Source organism: Maylandia zebra, linkage group LG6 (genome assembly GCF_041146795.1).
Source record: "Maylandia zebra isolate NMK-2024a linkage group LG6, Mzebra_GT3a, whole genome shotgun sequence".
Taxonomy (NCBI): Eukaryota; Metazoa; Chordata; class Actinopteri; order Cichliformes; family Cichlidae; genus Maylandia; species Maylandia zebra.
This window is the reverse complement of record NC_135172.1, coordinates 30,636,676-30,653,533: the sequence shown is the minus strand read 5'-3', so window position 1 is coordinate 30,653,533 and position 16,858 is coordinate 30,636,676. Positions and strand designations below refer to the sequence as shown.

At 40.1% G+C, this 16,858-nt stretch overlaps 1 protein-coding gene and 1 non-coding gene across 3 annotated transcripts; one reads left to right on the top strand and one right to left on the bottom strand.

Moving 5' to 3' along the window:
• Positions 1-744: 744 nt before the first annotated feature.
• On the bottom strand, positions 745-13,844 carry ift56 (intraflagellar transport 56). Of its 2 annotated transcripts, none has more exons than XM_076885068.1 (18): positions 13,753-13,844; positions 12,959-13,102; positions 11,672-11,764; positions 11,423-11,537; positions 10,403-10,452; positions 9,253-9,398; positions 7,569-7,740; positions 7,122-7,196; positions 6,864-6,966; positions 5,561-5,616; positions 5,028-5,081; positions 4,878-4,941; positions 4,706-4,794; positions 4,385-4,468; positions 4,228-4,297; positions 2,740-2,846; positions 1,213-1,346; positions 745-1,061 (listed from the first exon to the last, which is right to left on the bottom strand). In XM_076885068.1, exons 1-18 carry the CDS (start codon positions 13,753-13,755, stop codon positions 947-949), a joined length of 1,674 nt encoding a protein of 557 aa, XP_076741183.1. In that variant the 5' UTR covers positions 13,756-13,844; the 3' UTR covers positions 745-946. The 2 variants fall into 2 exon arrangements, with proteins under 2 accessions (XP_076741183.1, XP_004539302.1); XM_004539245.4 differs by lacking the exon at positions 13,753-13,844 and adding an exon at positions 13,283-13,700.
• A 211-nt stretch (positions 13,845-14,055) lies between these two features.
• On the top strand, positions 14,056-14,128 carry trnar-ccu (transfer RNA arginine (anticodon CCU)). The gene has a single exon. It is a non-coding gene; the product is annotated as a tRNA-Arg (tRNA).
• Positions 14,129-16,858: the final 2,730 nt, after the last annotated feature.

Below are 16,858 nucleotides of genomic sequence, written 5' to 3'. Positions count from 1 at the left end.
AAAGATTTGATGTCACTCAGAAAACTGATTTTCCTTTTAAATAAAACCAGAAAAACAAAACCGTGCTGCAAATGACTGATGAACAGAATAATTAATGATTTTAATAAAAATGTCTATTCTGGTCCAATACTGTAATCTATTACACGTTTATCATGTTAACAGAAGATGTTAATGAGGAAACTGGCCAAAAAATGGGCACCACTCTTTTTCCTATTTTAACAGGAAAAATGAGTGAAGGAGGTGATGTCAGACAGACTGGTGTGAGTCACAGAGACCTATCAGGCCCTTACTGCAGCTTCATTAATAGCACATGAAAAGCACGTATTTTACCCATTTCAATATTTTCCTTTTAAAGACAGGTCTCAGACGAAGGCCAGGGTCATAACAGCTGTATAAAAGTGGAATACTGCCTGAAGTGAGTGCTCCTTTAACTGTTTATATGTGAGCCCATGCACACCATAGTGCAATGTGGAAATACTAGTTGTGCAGGTAAAGTGTACTTCAAATGGTGGACCTTTATGTAACTTTAAAAATTAAATTGTAGAAAACCTAAAGTATTTTTTCAGAGTTAATACTAAGACTGGAATCCTTCCTTCACTGGTACAGAGCACAGCTTAGCAGCTATGCTCAATAAACTCTTAGGAAATGTGCAACGTTTAGAAATAGCCACTGATGTTTATAGATGTTGACAGTATGAAGTGTTTAGTGTGTAATTTATGGTCTGAAAATGTTTACACACTGACATTTGTTTTTAAAAAGTTTAATCCAGTTAAATTATGTGTTAAATTTAAATACATGTACACAGAACAGCACAAAGAACTAGAGTATAGTAGAAAAATACAAATCCTTCTTGATGTGGGATAAATCATCAGTGCTGCTGTCTGCATCCCGGCAGCTCTTATCGTGGGCTTGGAGTCTTCAGTTCAGCACTGAAGGCTCAAGGCTGTCACGAGAGGAGGACTCTGTTGTCTTTGGCCCACTTCCTCATAATTCGGATGATGTACTCAACCTGGGGGTTTCCTGAATTTCGCAAGAGGGTCAGCACCTCTTTAAGAGTCTCCCTAGGGTGAAAACAGGATATGTGAGGATACAAGATTACGTAAAGAATGCACAATCTCTCATGTTTACTTTGCTTAAACCTCACACCCATTCCTGCAGACGGCACGATGATCAAAACTAAAACCACCCCACAGGAAAGAGAGACAAACATACTTGGGCTCCTTGTTTGCCAGTATGAGCTGAAAGACGCCGACACACGCCCCTCTTTTCCCCTCCCAGTAGTTGGAGGCTGGGTCCAGCTTCTCCAGTGCATCAAAGGCCTTCGCTGCGTAGTAGAACTGACCCATCTGAAACGACAGGCTGCAGTCATGAGCATCGGCACGCAAAGCCTGTTTACTAACTTCTTTAACTTCAGGTGGACTATTTATGTTCATTCCCAGCTCCATATTGTTGTTTTTGGACTTTAGAGTAGTTTTGTGTGATTCACGGCTTTTTTATTTCATGCCGGCCCCTTGTGCTGCCCCTCAGTTAATCCACTGTCTAAAACAAGCAGTTTGTGTCTCTTTGAGGCCCTGTGTCTTCTGATTGGCTGCCCCTCACAAACAGCAAGTGGATTCCTGTGCTCACAGTCAGAGCTGTGTCCCTGAGATGACCTTATTACAGATATCTCCTCTCTTTGACAGCAAGATGTTTAGAGGTAAGAGTCTGAAGTCTGTGAAGCTAAAAGTGAGTTTTTGACTCAGTGATGACCTAATTTATATGTAAGCATCCAGCACTCTGACAGTTACACACAGAAAATAAAGAAAAACACAGTAAGTCCACTTTAAAAAGATATCAAAATATTTTCGGTAAAGACTGCAGCTGCACAGCCTGTGAAAAATACCACAAAATCCAGCAGGCGGAGCATAAAAGGTGCCGTTTCTCCATTTAAGGTGACATTTGGGACTTCTAAAATACATCTGACATTTCTGAATTCAGGATGCAGGCATTCCTCAGAAATGTTACACAACTGAACTGAAGGACTCCTGCCTTCAGCAATAAATGAAGGCGTTTTAACAAGCGAGCTGCCACGTGTAGTCATGCAGCAGCCAGAATCAATGATTTACTCTCAGACAAACAAAAACATAAAAGTACTGTTGTTGTTATGAGGCTGAGTATTTGCTGCTTTTCTTGATCTGATACCGTGACAGGTTTTTGTCTTGTCTCCATCTATGGAAAATAAATAATCAGCAAGTTACTCAATAAAGTATCAAATCATTAGCTGTGGCACTTTGTGTAAATTCATCACAAAAGGCAAATAAATATTCAAAGCAGGGCTGCGACTAAATAATAGTTTTCATTTCTTATCATTAATCTTTCCTTCAGTGTTTGGAAAGGAAACCACTAACTAACCACTAATTAATCAATCAATATAATTGATTCGTTTTCCCTGTCTACTTAATCTCTTATTCGGGGCTATGGTGGAGGGGCAGGAACATATCCCAGCTGACTAACTCATTTTCTCCAAAATCTTAAAATGAACCCTGTGAAGTCGCAGTTATGAGCATAACCCTCCAGTTTGTTCTGAAGATGAGCAAAAAAGTATTTTTGGAGCAATGTAAACACTTTTTTTGTCCCCTGATTGCTGAGACTTCGTGTTCTGATAGGATTGGGGTCATCGCTGCTGATGAGTAAGATCTCACCGGGTTAAAACAGCCACCACATACAGTACAAGAGGAAGAGGAGGGAGGAGGATGTCACCTTGTAGCAGTCATTGGCAATGAGCTGGAGCAGATGGAAGGAATCTGAGGAGGTTCCCATCTTCAGGTAGAGCTCCCAGGCAAGCTGACCCTTCTGGTTCATTATGTCTGATGAGACCGAGATCAGTGTTCAATAACCCAACACTCACATGCAGTTTCAGCTTTTTTACATTCAAATATGGAACATTTTAAAGGCTGCGGGCAGGTTTTATTGATGTAGATTAAAGCTGAGAATGGAAGAAATTTCTTCCATCAGAGGTTTCTCAGAGCTGCTGAGAGAAACTCCAGCTGAGTGATGAGAGACCTTAAATTCTTTAAAGGCCTCAGGCTGGAAATGTTTGATTCGGGCCTCAGCCTCGGTGAACAAGTAAAAAGGGGCGCTCATTTCTATTTTCACTGTGTAAAGGTGTCTAAGAGCTTTTATGTGATCAGATGAAGATTACTGTATCCTTTTCATGTCTACCTAAAAAGGTTTCACAGATGTTTGTGCAGCTGGCAGCAGCAACTAAGAAACGGGATCATTTATGCTCCTCGTTTGGTTGTTACACACTTAGTTATAATATATGCAAAACTCCTCATCTTCATACTGAACAAACACCTTATCAGCAGAGTGAAATTAACAGATGGCGTTCTTGTGTTGGCAGCCGGCTGCAGTGAGGATTACTCTTACAGTTTTACTGATTATTTTTGACAGAATCAGCCAAGCCTCAGAAGCGAGGCTGCCATATCGTGTCATCGGCCCCTCTGGCCATCACCAGTAGGCGGTAGGTGAAGTGTCTTGCCCAAGGACACAACGACCGAGACTGTCGGAGCCGGGGCTCGAACCAGCAACCTTCCGATTACAAGACGAACTGCCAACTCTTGAGCCACAATCGCCCACGATAGCACCTTTTAATCCTTCTGTGTCAAAGTCTAGCTCAGAGTTGAGCTGCCCAGGACAGATTTTCTTCTGTTATGTTTTTGTGTGAATCCCTGTTGTGACAGATGCACTTTTTGTTTTATTGTTTAACTGGACTTTACCATTTACCATTTTACAAAAACTGAACAAGCAGAGTAGGAGTTTGCTTTCTCAGGGTTTTCTGGGATGACCGCACACATACATGCATGACAAGTCTGCATATAGTATGGCAATGAGTCTATGCTGCTGACAAATCAGCAGCAAGTGTTTGATTGAAATTGGGAAATTTAATTTGGCTCTGACTGAAATCTCATTGGAGGGAGGCAACACAAATTCCCCTAAGCAGGAAAAAACCCCGACTAGTGATACTTCACTGCACTCTGCAACAACTGTGTGATGCTGTCATGTCAATATGGATGGAAATCTCTGAGGAAATTCCAGCTTCTCACTGAATCTATGCCACAAAGATTTAAACCAGGGCTGAATAATGAAAGACCCCCTTATTATTGTAGTAGCAAAGTGTACCTAATAATGTGGCTTGTGACTGTAAATACACTGTATTACCGTTAGTATAACATCGACTATACATACAGCATCGTGCCAACCAGCTGAGGTAAACGTAGTCATTCTTGATCTTTTCACTCTGAATGAGCAGAAAAACCTGTGAACCAAAAATTAAAATCAGTAAAAAGAAAAAGGCCAACAATTTATTCACAGACACATATAAATGGCTGCTCAGTTAGCGCACCTCTTCTGCCTCTCTGTAGTTGCCAATCGCTGCTTTTGCCTGAGCATAGTTGAAGTTGAATGTGTCATCGTTGTAGAAGTAACCCTGAAAAAGAAAAGCACAAAAAGGACGAGTGCCTACGTGTCCAGAAATAAAACACACACACACACACACACACACACACACACACACACACACACACACACACACGAATAAATGTAAAGCACCACTTGTCATCTGAAGTGGCACTTCTCACCCAGCGTGTGGGCGAGTGTCTTTTTTTTTTACCTGAATAAAAAAATAAATAACACTGACTCTCCACTGCAAGCGAGCAACACCAACCTTGACCGAGTTGAGATAAATGAGAACGTCTTCAAACTGTTTCAAGAGAAAGAAGCAGGAGGCCATGCACTGTCTGCCAGGAATAGTATCTGAAAGGATAGAAAATGTAATACACACATGCTAACACACTTTCCTCAAATAATAAAACAGGTCAGATTTCTGTGGGGCGTACCGCACTCGCTCGCCGAGCCTCCGACCAGCTGAAAGAACTGCTGAGCAATTTTTAAGTGATCCCTCTGAAACACGAAAGCACAATTGCACATTTGTCTCACACACGGAGCCATCATTTTTGTTTGCATGTAACTCTTACAGAAATACTCACTGATCCGATTTTTTGTCCTAAAGCAGCGTTTACCACTCCTTTCAAAATGTACTCCTATTAAAAAAAAGAAGATCAGAGTGAATCATTTGATCCATTGTTTCATCGCAGCTTCAAAGTCCGTCAAAATCCATTCCAACAAGTAAGGGAAAAAAACAAAACATAAAAGGAATACAAAAGCCAAACACGTCATGAGTTTCAGATTGTTCAGATCCAGGAGACATTAAAGTGCTTTTGAAGATAAAAAAATAAACTGATCAGAGGAAAGAAAAATCTCCTCGAGAGCTCTTAAGTGGGAAGAAAGAAGAAGAGTTTTTGTTAGCAGGATTTATTTAATCTGCCGGGGTTGTTTTTGTTTTATTGGGCATTTTCTTTCCTGTAACAAGACCATACAGTGACTTTAAAAATACAAGCACTGACTCTAAACTTAACATCAAACTTTAACAAATATCATATTAAAGTGAAACTGGAGAGACTTTTGGAGTGAAACACTACGACCAAACGTTTAAAAAGACAAAATTAAAACTTAACCTCACCTGAGGCGTGGTGGGGACCAAATCCTGGATGAGGTTATAAGCTTCCTCGACATCGTCTGTGAGCAGAAATGCGAGTATGTGAATGCGTCAACTCGATCAAAATCTGGTGATTAATACAGCTTTACATGAAATTAACATCTATTATCACTGAATAGTGATGCTGCACGATAAATTTGATGCTGCGAAAGAAAGAGTGCATCACGTTATGTTTGCCCATAATTTTTAGCTCCTCCAAAGGACCAATGAGCTTTTGCAAAGCCAAGGTGTACGTCACCCATTTATCCCCATTTCACAAGAATCGCTGATCCTCTCACAGTACTGTTCACTTGCACACAATTGTCTCCTAATCTTCACCCAAATTATGCTCATGGTCAGATTTGTCGCTTTATGGGCATTAACTTGTAAATTGCAATAGATTGTGAGTCAGAGAAGCTATTGTATCACTAATGTTTTGGTTTGTTATTAGATGAATGGCATAATAAGTTAGTATTACATAGTGTGCCAATAGGACTGTGTTTCAACATACTCATGACACATGTTGTTCATCTAGACCAAGAACATTTCTGAAGCATAAATGCAGTTGTGGTTGTAGCTGCATTATAACATGGGCTGGATTGGTCGGACAGGGGTGAAGGACATTGTGTCTCGCAATCTTGTCTCTGATTTTTGTAGTTGACAATTGCCCTCTAAGTGTGAGGACATTGTTCTCAGTAAAAAAAAAGGATGGGGTGCCCACTCCAGGTTGGGGAGCAGTTGCTGCCACAAGCGAAGGAGTTGAAGCATCTCAGGGTGTTGTTCACAAATGCAGAGAGGGTGGAGACTTTATCTGTCAGGAAAGACAGGTTGATGCAGTGTCTGCAGAATAATAAGGAGTACAGGGCTATGCTGCTGATTTACTGATCGATCTGCGTTTCTACTTTCACTTGGCCATGAGCCCTGAGTAATGACCCCCACGGCTTCCATAACAGAAGAAGGACTAACAGATTCCCAGGCTTGAGGCCTCATCAAATCAAATCAAATCACTTTTATTGTCACATCACATGTGCAGGTACATTGGTACAGCACATGTGAGTGAAATTCTTGTGTGCGAGCTTCACAAGCAACAGAGTTGTGCAAAATACAATAATGTAAACAAGCAAAATACAAGAATGGCTACATCTGAAACTAATAAATATATTTACAATATATAATAGTATATGCATTTGTGTTGCACTCTGTACTAGTATACCCTGTCTAATCCCTTGTTTTGCCTGTATTAAAAAAAAACAAACAACAACAACGTTGCTGTGACGTGGCTACACACCTTGCCTGAGATAGTAGATGACCAGGTTGAGTCTGGCTTCAGGGATCACATCAATCAGAGGAGGCAGTACCTGCAATGCACCCTCCCCACCACGAAACACCACCTGCAGTACACAGGGATTCAGAGTGTTGAAGTGTAGCAGTCACTAGTGTGTATACACACACACACACACACACACACACACACACACACACACACACACACACACACACACACACACACCTGCTCACTTACAGCTGAAGCTTGTGGAGAGCTTACCAGGTTGTGTCGGATAAGCTCCTTAGCAAACTCAAAGGAGCAGGAAGAGATGTCGATTAGGTTCTTCAACTCAGCCTAAGGGGACCAGAGCACATGCACACACGCACACACACACACGCACACGCACACACACGTCAAACCTACTAGCTAAAATCATCTAAGAAATAAAAAGGGCAACCACTCAAGTGTAACAGAGCAAGTAATTTAAAAAAAAAAACATGAGAACAAGCAGCTCAGCCTCACACAAATGTTAGAAACTGTTGGACTTTTCATGCTACTGTAATAGCACATGGTGACATGTAAAATGGGTAAAGCTAAAAAAGATTAATTTAGACTTTTTATCATTACCCCTTAAACCTTCTTAATAATAACTCATTACACAGTTACATTCACAACAATAAAGATGAAGAACCACCAAAGTATCGACCAGGACATGCAGCTCGGTACCTCTGCTGCTTTGCCGTTATAAAGTCTGTAGTGGTTGCAAGCCTTGAGGTTGAGAGCAATAGTGGAGTCGGAGATACTCTGCAGGTACACGGCCAGCACCTCTTGGGAGACATCATAGTAGTCCAGCTTGTAGTAACACAGAGCCACGTACACTTTCAGAGCCAGAAAATCTCTGAAAAGACGAGATTTAAGATAAAAATGACTTTCTGGCTAATTTTGTCTTCTTTTTTTAACAAATATCTTAATAAATAAAGTTCTCACGATAATCATTATTATTAATTATTTTAAGCCTTCAAACACCAAGGCATGCAGACTGTTTCTACAAACATTTGTGAAAGAATGGGATGCCACCCGTGCAACAAGTCCACTTGGAAGATTTTAAAGGTTCTGTGATCAAACTTGCCAGCCGGTTGGAGTTTGCAGGTCCTCTCTGTTGTGGGGTTCCTCCCACAGTCCACAGACATGCTTGTTAGATTAATTAGTGTTTCTCAATTGGCTTTAGGTGAGTGTGTATAATTGTCTCTTTACGTGTCAGCTGTTTGGGATGTACCCAGCCTTTCACCCAGACATCACATCTATCCATCTGCACATGATCACAAAACAGCCCATCTTGGCAAGATAAAATAGTGCTCACATTACATATAGAAGTCTACACTGAGAGACAGCTATGCATTTCAAAACAACACATTTTCTCACACCTAGCAAATGACAGAAGCTTGTTTTCTTGTGTCACGACTGTAGATATACATTCTCATTTTTAAATGAGAAAGTTGAAAAGGATATTTTAAGTTAACTGTAAATCTGAAAAGACTAAGATTTGAAGGTCTGTGGAGTGAAGTCTGTATCAAAGGGGTCACTCTCCCTTTGCACTGTACCCACGAACTATGTGGACAATATCCAACGGTAACATCTAAAAATGTTTAAATCAGTGAGATCAGACATTAAATGGACTTTACTCTGCCAGCTCCAGTACAAAATCCTGCAAAACAGCTTTTATCTTCCACATGTAAGAAAGAGAAACCTCCTGACAACAAATATTTTTTACAAATCTCTATTTTTCAATAATATATTTTTAGTGAAGTCAGATGGAGCTAAAAAGTCATTACAGGAACCAAACAAGCACAATCAAGGAAACACTTAAGACATGAGGACTGGATAAATGCAGTCCAGCTAAGCCAAATGAGGCACATCGAGTGTTTCAGAAAAGTCGATTCACGAATCTTCTCAGCACTAGTTTAAAATCTTTGCATTTCAGTGTCAGCAGTCAAAGGAAGTAGCGGTCCTCAGAGCTGCTGGCAGCTGGCAGATCTTTAACTGTCAACACAGTGAAACAAACAAACAAGCAAAAAAAAAAACCCCACCTCAGCTGCTCACATGTTCCAAAGCCATGAATACATAATAACTCTGCAAGAAGAGGCAGGAGATGCCTACTGAAATCAAAGTATTTTCTTTTTCGCATCTGGATGCTCCAAATACAGCACAGTGGTTGGAGAAAGAAGGCTCACCAGGTCTACTGCACCGTCAATGGCACTATCTGTGTGTCTGCACGAAGTGTCAAAGTCATAAAATCTAATACCCCTCCATTAAAAGACTCTCACCTTTTAAGGGGTTCCTAAGATGCGCTGAAGTACAGCAGGAGTGTGAAACAAATGTCAAAGATTGAAAGGGAAGGAAAGGCACAGACCTGTTCTGCAGCAGAAGGCGTTTATAGATGTCTATGGCCTCCTGATAGTGCGAGCGCATGTAGTGGATGGATGCCAGGCTCAGCTGGTCTTCTGTCACATCCTCCAGGTTCTGGTGGAAACTCATCAGCCTCTTCTCATCATTGAACTGAGACGATGATATGAAGACAACGGACACGAAGGGAACAGCAATCAGAGGTGTGATCGCTTCTGGCAGGTGTAAACCTTCATGTGCTGAGCAGATCGTTTTCAGACACGCATTTTCTTTTTACATCATCTCTATTTTTGGGGGGTAATTATTCCTGTGTTGTGATTGACCAGGGATTAAAGTGGGATCTGGCAGATCTGGAGTAGTAGTGCAGTTTTAGCCAAAGAATTGCTTAGAAATAACACTTGTAATTATTTATATTGTAACACTATTAATCACTGTTTTCTTTATATAGTTCATTTCATTACACATAAACTCATAAACTGTGCTTAACATAGAAGATAAAAACGGGTTTACAATGATTTGTCTTTGTGTTCAGACTGTGATCAGCAGACGTGTGCTACTCCAGCTCTCTGGGCTGGCTACTGGCTACTCCGGGGTTTAACGCTCTTTGTGGATCACTTCTGTGCAGTAGAGCTAGCAACATGCTCATCATTATACTAATATCTGTATGCATGAACATAGATGAGAACTACAGCGGGATGTAATAGGGGTGAGTGAGTATTCTGTGGCATCAGCTAGAAGCAACGCCAAGCAGCACACGAAAATCTAACTGGCTCCTTAGATTTATCTACTAATGGTTCCAGCTCACTATAACTCCTGGTTATAACTGGCTTTAATATCACTGGATTCAGATCACTGCACAGGAATCATTTCTGACACTTCATTACTGCCAGAGCCAAGCACACTTTCATCTGTTTTTGAAGCTTCAATATATTGCAAAGGTGTGCTGACTGAGTAAAAACTGAGTAAGTGAGTGCCACTGATGACTGTGGTTGTAAAGACAAGGGAGAGGGCAAGAAAACATGAATCAAACTCACAAACAAATCAGACGTAGATGAAAAAAACTTCGAAATCAGTGTTGCGTAAAAGAATTAACATGGTAGTCAGACAAAGCACAGAAAATACATAAAAGTGTGATAATAAAGGGATAATTTTCAAACCTTGTGAGCCAAGTGAAAAAGGAGCCTGTTTTGGAGGGGGGACATAGGTGCTAGGGAGAACAAGAGACACCAAATTCAGTTAGACAGCAAACCACACCAGAACAAGGAAACCAGTCATTACAACATTACCTAGCTCTCAGTGGTTATATAACAACATCAGGACACAGAACTCACACAAAGAATGGGCCGTGGCTTAAATGCGAGGTAGTCTTCAATCACACAGGATAACTTATTAAATCTTATCAGTAATCTCTGTGTACATCAAGTTTACACTCTTCAAAATAAAAGCCCTTTTAAAAAAATCCTGTAAGCTTTTTTTTCAATGAAAGGCTTAAAATAAACACTAAAACACACAAATACCAAATCTTACACAAGAGGAGCATCTTTTGAGAACAAACTGGTGTGCGACACATTAAAATTAACTTGGTAAGAAACAAACAAAATAAAATGCAAATCATATTTATTGTCTATTGGATCATTATTCATTATTCACAGCTTTCTGATTGGCTGTCTGATGCTGCACAACGAGGTTCTCACACCAGACACTGATGTGTTTATTTAAAATAAAGTAAATACAGTAATCCTGAGTTTCCTTAAATGTGATGAAGCAAAGAAAAAAAACAAACAGATCAATGATTAGTCGTTGCAGTCTTTTTTTATAAAGCAATAAACTGCATCACCACTAAATCCTCACACGCTGATAACCCTTCTTGCTGCTGCAGGACAGTCTAGCTGAAGTATATTGATTTGGACACACAGGAAGGGTTTCAACATGTTAGATGTCACTAAACGTGGTCAAATTAACCTTGACTCTGTAATGTTCGATCTATATGCAATACCTTTGCTTTCAAAAGCTTGCCATCAACTGCTGAACCAAGTAAGTACACATTTTTATATTAAAGCAGTTGCTGCTCTTGGTAAACCAAACATGTCCCAGTCTGGGACTCTACTTGTGACAGTTCCACAGAATACTAGTGCACGTCTGCCCTTCAGTAACATTGTACACAAATATCTGCCTACCCTTGGATGCAGCCTCCTCTGCTTCTTTATAGAGCCCCAGAAAAAACAGGGCACAGGCCAAGTAGACCCAGACCTCAGCAGGACACTCAGGTTTGTTGGTCATCGACTTGTACTCCTATCAGGAAATGGAAAGAGTATAATGGATAATCAAACATTACCCTACAAAAGCGTTTTGATATGTGAATAAAGTATTTGGGGGCTGTATCAAGGAAAACACGCGCATTCACACTCATGTACAACAAAAGCTACCTCCATAGCTTTCTTGTAATCCCCCAAGTGAAAGGCGCAGTACCCAATCCAGAGGTCTGCATCCTCCTCTCTCTCGCCAATATTTTTCTGAAACTAGACATGACACAGCAAGACATGAGCAGGTGCAGCAACACCGTTTGACGTTTCACAAATCAACAGTCTAAACAGCAGCACTACTTAGCCTCTCATCATGGAGTTGTAAGAAACTAAGAATATACTGTATACTATATTCTAGTTTGATCTGCTCACACAGTCGTGACAATCTAATAATACTCTAACTTATCTCCCCATAGTCAGGGTTTGCCATGGGGGGGGAAATGAGACTTTGGAGAATAGCTATACACGCAGGTGCAACTGGTCAGCATACACTCACCAACATTTCATTACGTATATCTGTTCAACTGATTCTTAATGCAAATAATCAGCCAAATCACATGGCAGAAAATCAATGCATTTAGACATATTTAGACAGGCAGACATAGTCAACAGTTTCTGAATTTCAAACTGAGCATCTGAATGGTGAAGAAAAGTGATTTAAGTGACAATGAATGTGGAATGGTTGTTGGTGCCAGATTGGGTGCTCAGAGGATTTCAGGAATTGTTGAACCTTGAAGCAGATGTAGTGGTCTGCTGATTCTGATTCTCACGTAAGACCACACTGCACACACAGTGCAGGTCAGGATTCAGCTACTTTTGATTTAGGAATGCATAAAATCTCATAACTGTTCCATCTAGGGAAGGGTAGCCCTTGTGAAAAGCATTAAATATGCTGTTGATCCCACATGTGCAAGAGTTCGAATGGGAAATAATCGAAAATGAATCTACTCACATATAAAGTCCTGAATTATCAGGCCTTTGGGAGACAATGGATAGATATGCAAATCTTTGTGTGCCCATCTTCAATTTTAAAGGCACATTGTACTTACATTTGTCAATAAACTGACACAAATCAATAGTGCTAAAAAAAAAAGAGCTGGAGATGCAGAGAATGACAGCTGAATGGAGGGAATTTTTTTGTGTCTATCTAAATTAAAAAAAAAAAAAAAATGCGAAAAAGCAGGAGGTTAAAAAGTGGAGAGCCTCATCCAGAAACACATTCTTTGTGTATCTTATTTGTTTGTTTTTTCCTGCAAATGGGGAGTCCTTCCTCCCCACTGTTGTCAAGCGGATGTATATAGAGGCTCTTCTAAAGGTGGGGGTTCTCCCTCTATAACTGCAGGGTCTTTACCTTACGATATGCTGAGCAGAGGATACCAAAAGATGTGTACTGAGTTTTTCCTTAAGTACCTCTAACAACGTCAAGGCTCCCAGGTAGTCTCTCTGCTGCAGGTATTCCTCCAATCGGGGGAGCTTGCTTTTATTTCTTTTGTTTTTCTCACCAATGCTCGTTGATGTCTCTCCTCCCACGGCTGGTTTGACCCGAGAGAGAATCTACCGAGTAAAACAAATTTACTATATCGAGTTATAGCACAGCTTCTACCTAAATGGTGGGGTTAGGGTTAATCGGACCACCAAAGGAACGGTTAAGCAAGGCAAAAACAAGCAGAAATATATAATATTATAAGATATCAGAACATCCCTGGCGTTAAGTTTCCAAAAACATCAGCTCACCATTTCGATAAGTCTCTCCTTAGCTGAGGCTTGATTATCACTAACCCAGGTAACGTTTGGTGTTAGCTACGTTATTGCGTCCGTAACCTTTTACCATTTAATGGTCACTGTTGGTTTAATTAGTCATTAAAACCTCACAACGGGGTAAACGACAACTAAATTCTCTTACGGCTCTGCCGTGATTTAAAAAACAAAGAGAGAGAGAGAAGAAAATAACAAGTTTTACGCTGTGGCGTGGTGTATTTTCTACTTAGATGTCGATAGCATTAGCTAGTTTGTCGTTAACAACGACATGGTTAAAAGTTTCCGCTCGACGACTTTCAAAATAAAAATTACGACCACTAGACTTCACAATTTAACGAGACTGTTTAACATCTATTCAACGTAAACTGTTTAACGGAGGCAGATTGTTTTCTCCTCTGAATAAGCCGAATACAAAGCTTGTAATATCGGGAAAAGGACCATAATACCATTTTGTATTCAATCCGAGTTTGCTGTTAAACAGGAAGCAGCACGGTTTTTCTACGTCTAGCTTGACACAATGGTTTGGTCTTAGTTGCTTAGTAACCGAGTAGCGAGCAATGGCTGCGCCGTTTCATTGAGTTGGATTTATTCAGTACGTTTATTAAAAATAAAAATAGAAACATAGATATGGATTCCAAACCAAACAGAAAAAAATCAACCACTAACTTATTTTTTTACTGCCTTTTAGTATGGTTTGTCACTTATCCTCAATTAATATTAGTGTAATTTTCTCGAGACGACTCGTGCGCGCCCCAGTGGCCTAATGGATAAGGCACTGGCCTCCTAAGCCAGGGATTGTGGGTTCGAGTCCCATCTGGGGTGGAACATTTTCTTGGTATTTGTAGGTTTATCGTTCTTTAAGATACGTTTCACTTTACACAGTCATCATTGAAGCTGAGTGCAAACATCACAATAAAGATGAGTCATTCTCACTGCTTGATTTTTCTTTCTTTCAAAGACGTACATACCCTTTATACAAAAGTATAAAACATTATAGTATATATCATGAAATTAAGTTAAATGGATATCACTTTGGACCAATGAATCTTTAGGTTAAGTATATGAAGTCCAGTTCACCGTACAACAATCAGCATTATTCTCACTTCAGCTCAGCAATGTTTATATAATGACAAATCAAAGAAATAATCCTCTGAAAGCAGTTTATCTTTCAAGGTAAGGACATAACAACATTTTAGAAAGGAAGCTAACAACCCAGGAATCCCATAGTCAAACTTACGCACAATAAGGAAACATAAAGAACATTAAAAAAATAAAGAAATTACCTTTTAACAGTAAGAAACCTGCAGCAGAACAAAACTCAGGGAGGGGCAGCCATCTGTGACTGTTTGTGTGGGGATACAATAAGGATGTTAACTGTAAGACACAGCCGCATTTGTCCATGTGAAGCTGGGAAATACTGAGAAAAGAAAAAGTTATATACATCATAGAACATTGACTGGCAAACTCAATGAAAAGCAAACTCCAAAGCAACAAAAACACAATTATAAATGCATGGCTTGAAAGGCAAATAAGTTATTTTGTTTAAATCAGTCTCTGAAGGCTACCTAGGTAGGCAGGCAGGTAGGATTTGTTTGTCCTCCACAGTAAAAACAGCAGTTCAGACACTGAAATTCACCATAAAACTATTTTGCATGTCCATCTTGATATTTGTTTTGCAGAAACAAATATCAAGATGGACATGCAAAATTGTTTTATCATTGTGTTAATGATCCATGATCCACATCATGTTGTAGACGGATTGTACATAGATATGTTAATTATTCATGTCATTAACTGTGTCTCCTCCTTTATCAACTCGATCCAAGTGACAGAGCTCAAAAAAGACAGTCTCATTCCTCCCGTGAGAAGAAGCAGGACGGAGAAGATCGTCATTGGAGCGCTCATTCTTACCAGTGCCTGCAGGTTGGCTGCGATCCAGATTGATACCTCAGAAGACACGACCTTGTTAGAGGCAGAGAAAATGTGCATCAGTAAGGGTCAGATTCCTCGTATCAGCTTAATGTGGTGAAGAAGAAAATGACCTGGGAGGGGGCCATGAGGCACTGCAGACAGAGTAAGAGTATCCTCATCAGCCTGCTGATGTAGACTATTATAGAAATGAATTATAGTGTTTTTTTTTTTATTAGCAGTAGATCAGCTAATCTAGAATCTGACATCCAACTATCAGACTCATTGAAAAATGTGCAGATGTCTTAAAAATAAAGAAATACATAAAAATGTGTACAATTTTTATGCTGAGGGAACAAAATTTGTAGAAACAGTGGTGAAAAAAATATCTCAAACATATTTTCAGCAATATGACTTTTTCAATAATGATTTAGCTGCTTGTATTTACATGAATCTTTGTGTGTGATATCTGTAGTTGAAGCAGTCTCTTGTCACCAATTTTGCATTTGAAACCTTTCATAAATCTTAAATAGGCACCTCTTATTCAAAGATATAATCAAAGCAAATATTTGGTTCTGTGCATTTTCAAAAATATTAAATAGTCTATATATATATATTAGGGGTGCAACGATATTCGTATCGATATTGAACCGTTCGATACAGTGCTTTCGGTTCGGTACGCATATGTATCGAACAATACAACATTTGTAATTTATTTTATCAACTTTCCTTCTGACGATGCTGTCTGTGTTGAGCGCTCAGTGAATCTGCGTTCGACTACTCCGCCTAGGCTGCACTGACGAGTGCAGATCCACTGAGTGCTCAACACAGACAGCATAGTCAGAAGGAAGAGCGCAGGGCAAGCTAGCAAGACAGAAGTTAAGCTCTCCAGATCTGGCGTTTGGAATTATTTTGGTTTTCATGTGACGTATGACCCTGAAGGTAAGCGAGTCATGGACTAAAGTAAAACAGTATGTTGGATGTGCCGTGCAATGCTCAATTACATGGGTGGGAGCTAGTGTGTTAGCGCAGTTAGCTCGTTAACGTGTTGGCCGTCTAGCCCCATGCACGGGGCGATCGGCGGTAGCTCGTTAACGGAGATTTGCCGTGTTGTGGCGTTAAGGTCATTTCAACGAGATTAACCTGAAATCACTAGTGGGAACACAACGAATATGACTGCACATTTACGCCAACATCATCCTAGTGCAAAGACAAAAACAACAAGCATGCTACTAACTTTAGCCGAGTCATTTAGACAGCTGTTAGCACATGATTCTCCTTATGCTGCTGAGAATATAGCCCAGAAGAAGCGGATAGTATAGCTTTTATTTTGGAAAGAGACATTTCTCTGTAATAAACTCTCTTTTCCAAAGATGAGTGATTCCTCAATCAGATACAGGGCTTGCAATATCGCTAGCCCGACGTCCCGGTGCTAGAGATTTTTTTCAGTCGGGCTACCAAAATCTTTCTCTTCCCTGCCCGTCGGGCTATTGTAGGAAGAAAAATATATGTCAATGCTTTTGCATTCTTTCAGAAATGTAGCTGGGTAATTATGTCATTGGCATCGGTGAGCCACTGTCAATATGTGACATATTGAATTCGCGTTTGAATTTGCGCTTGTTTTTTTGCTTTCACTTTGCAATC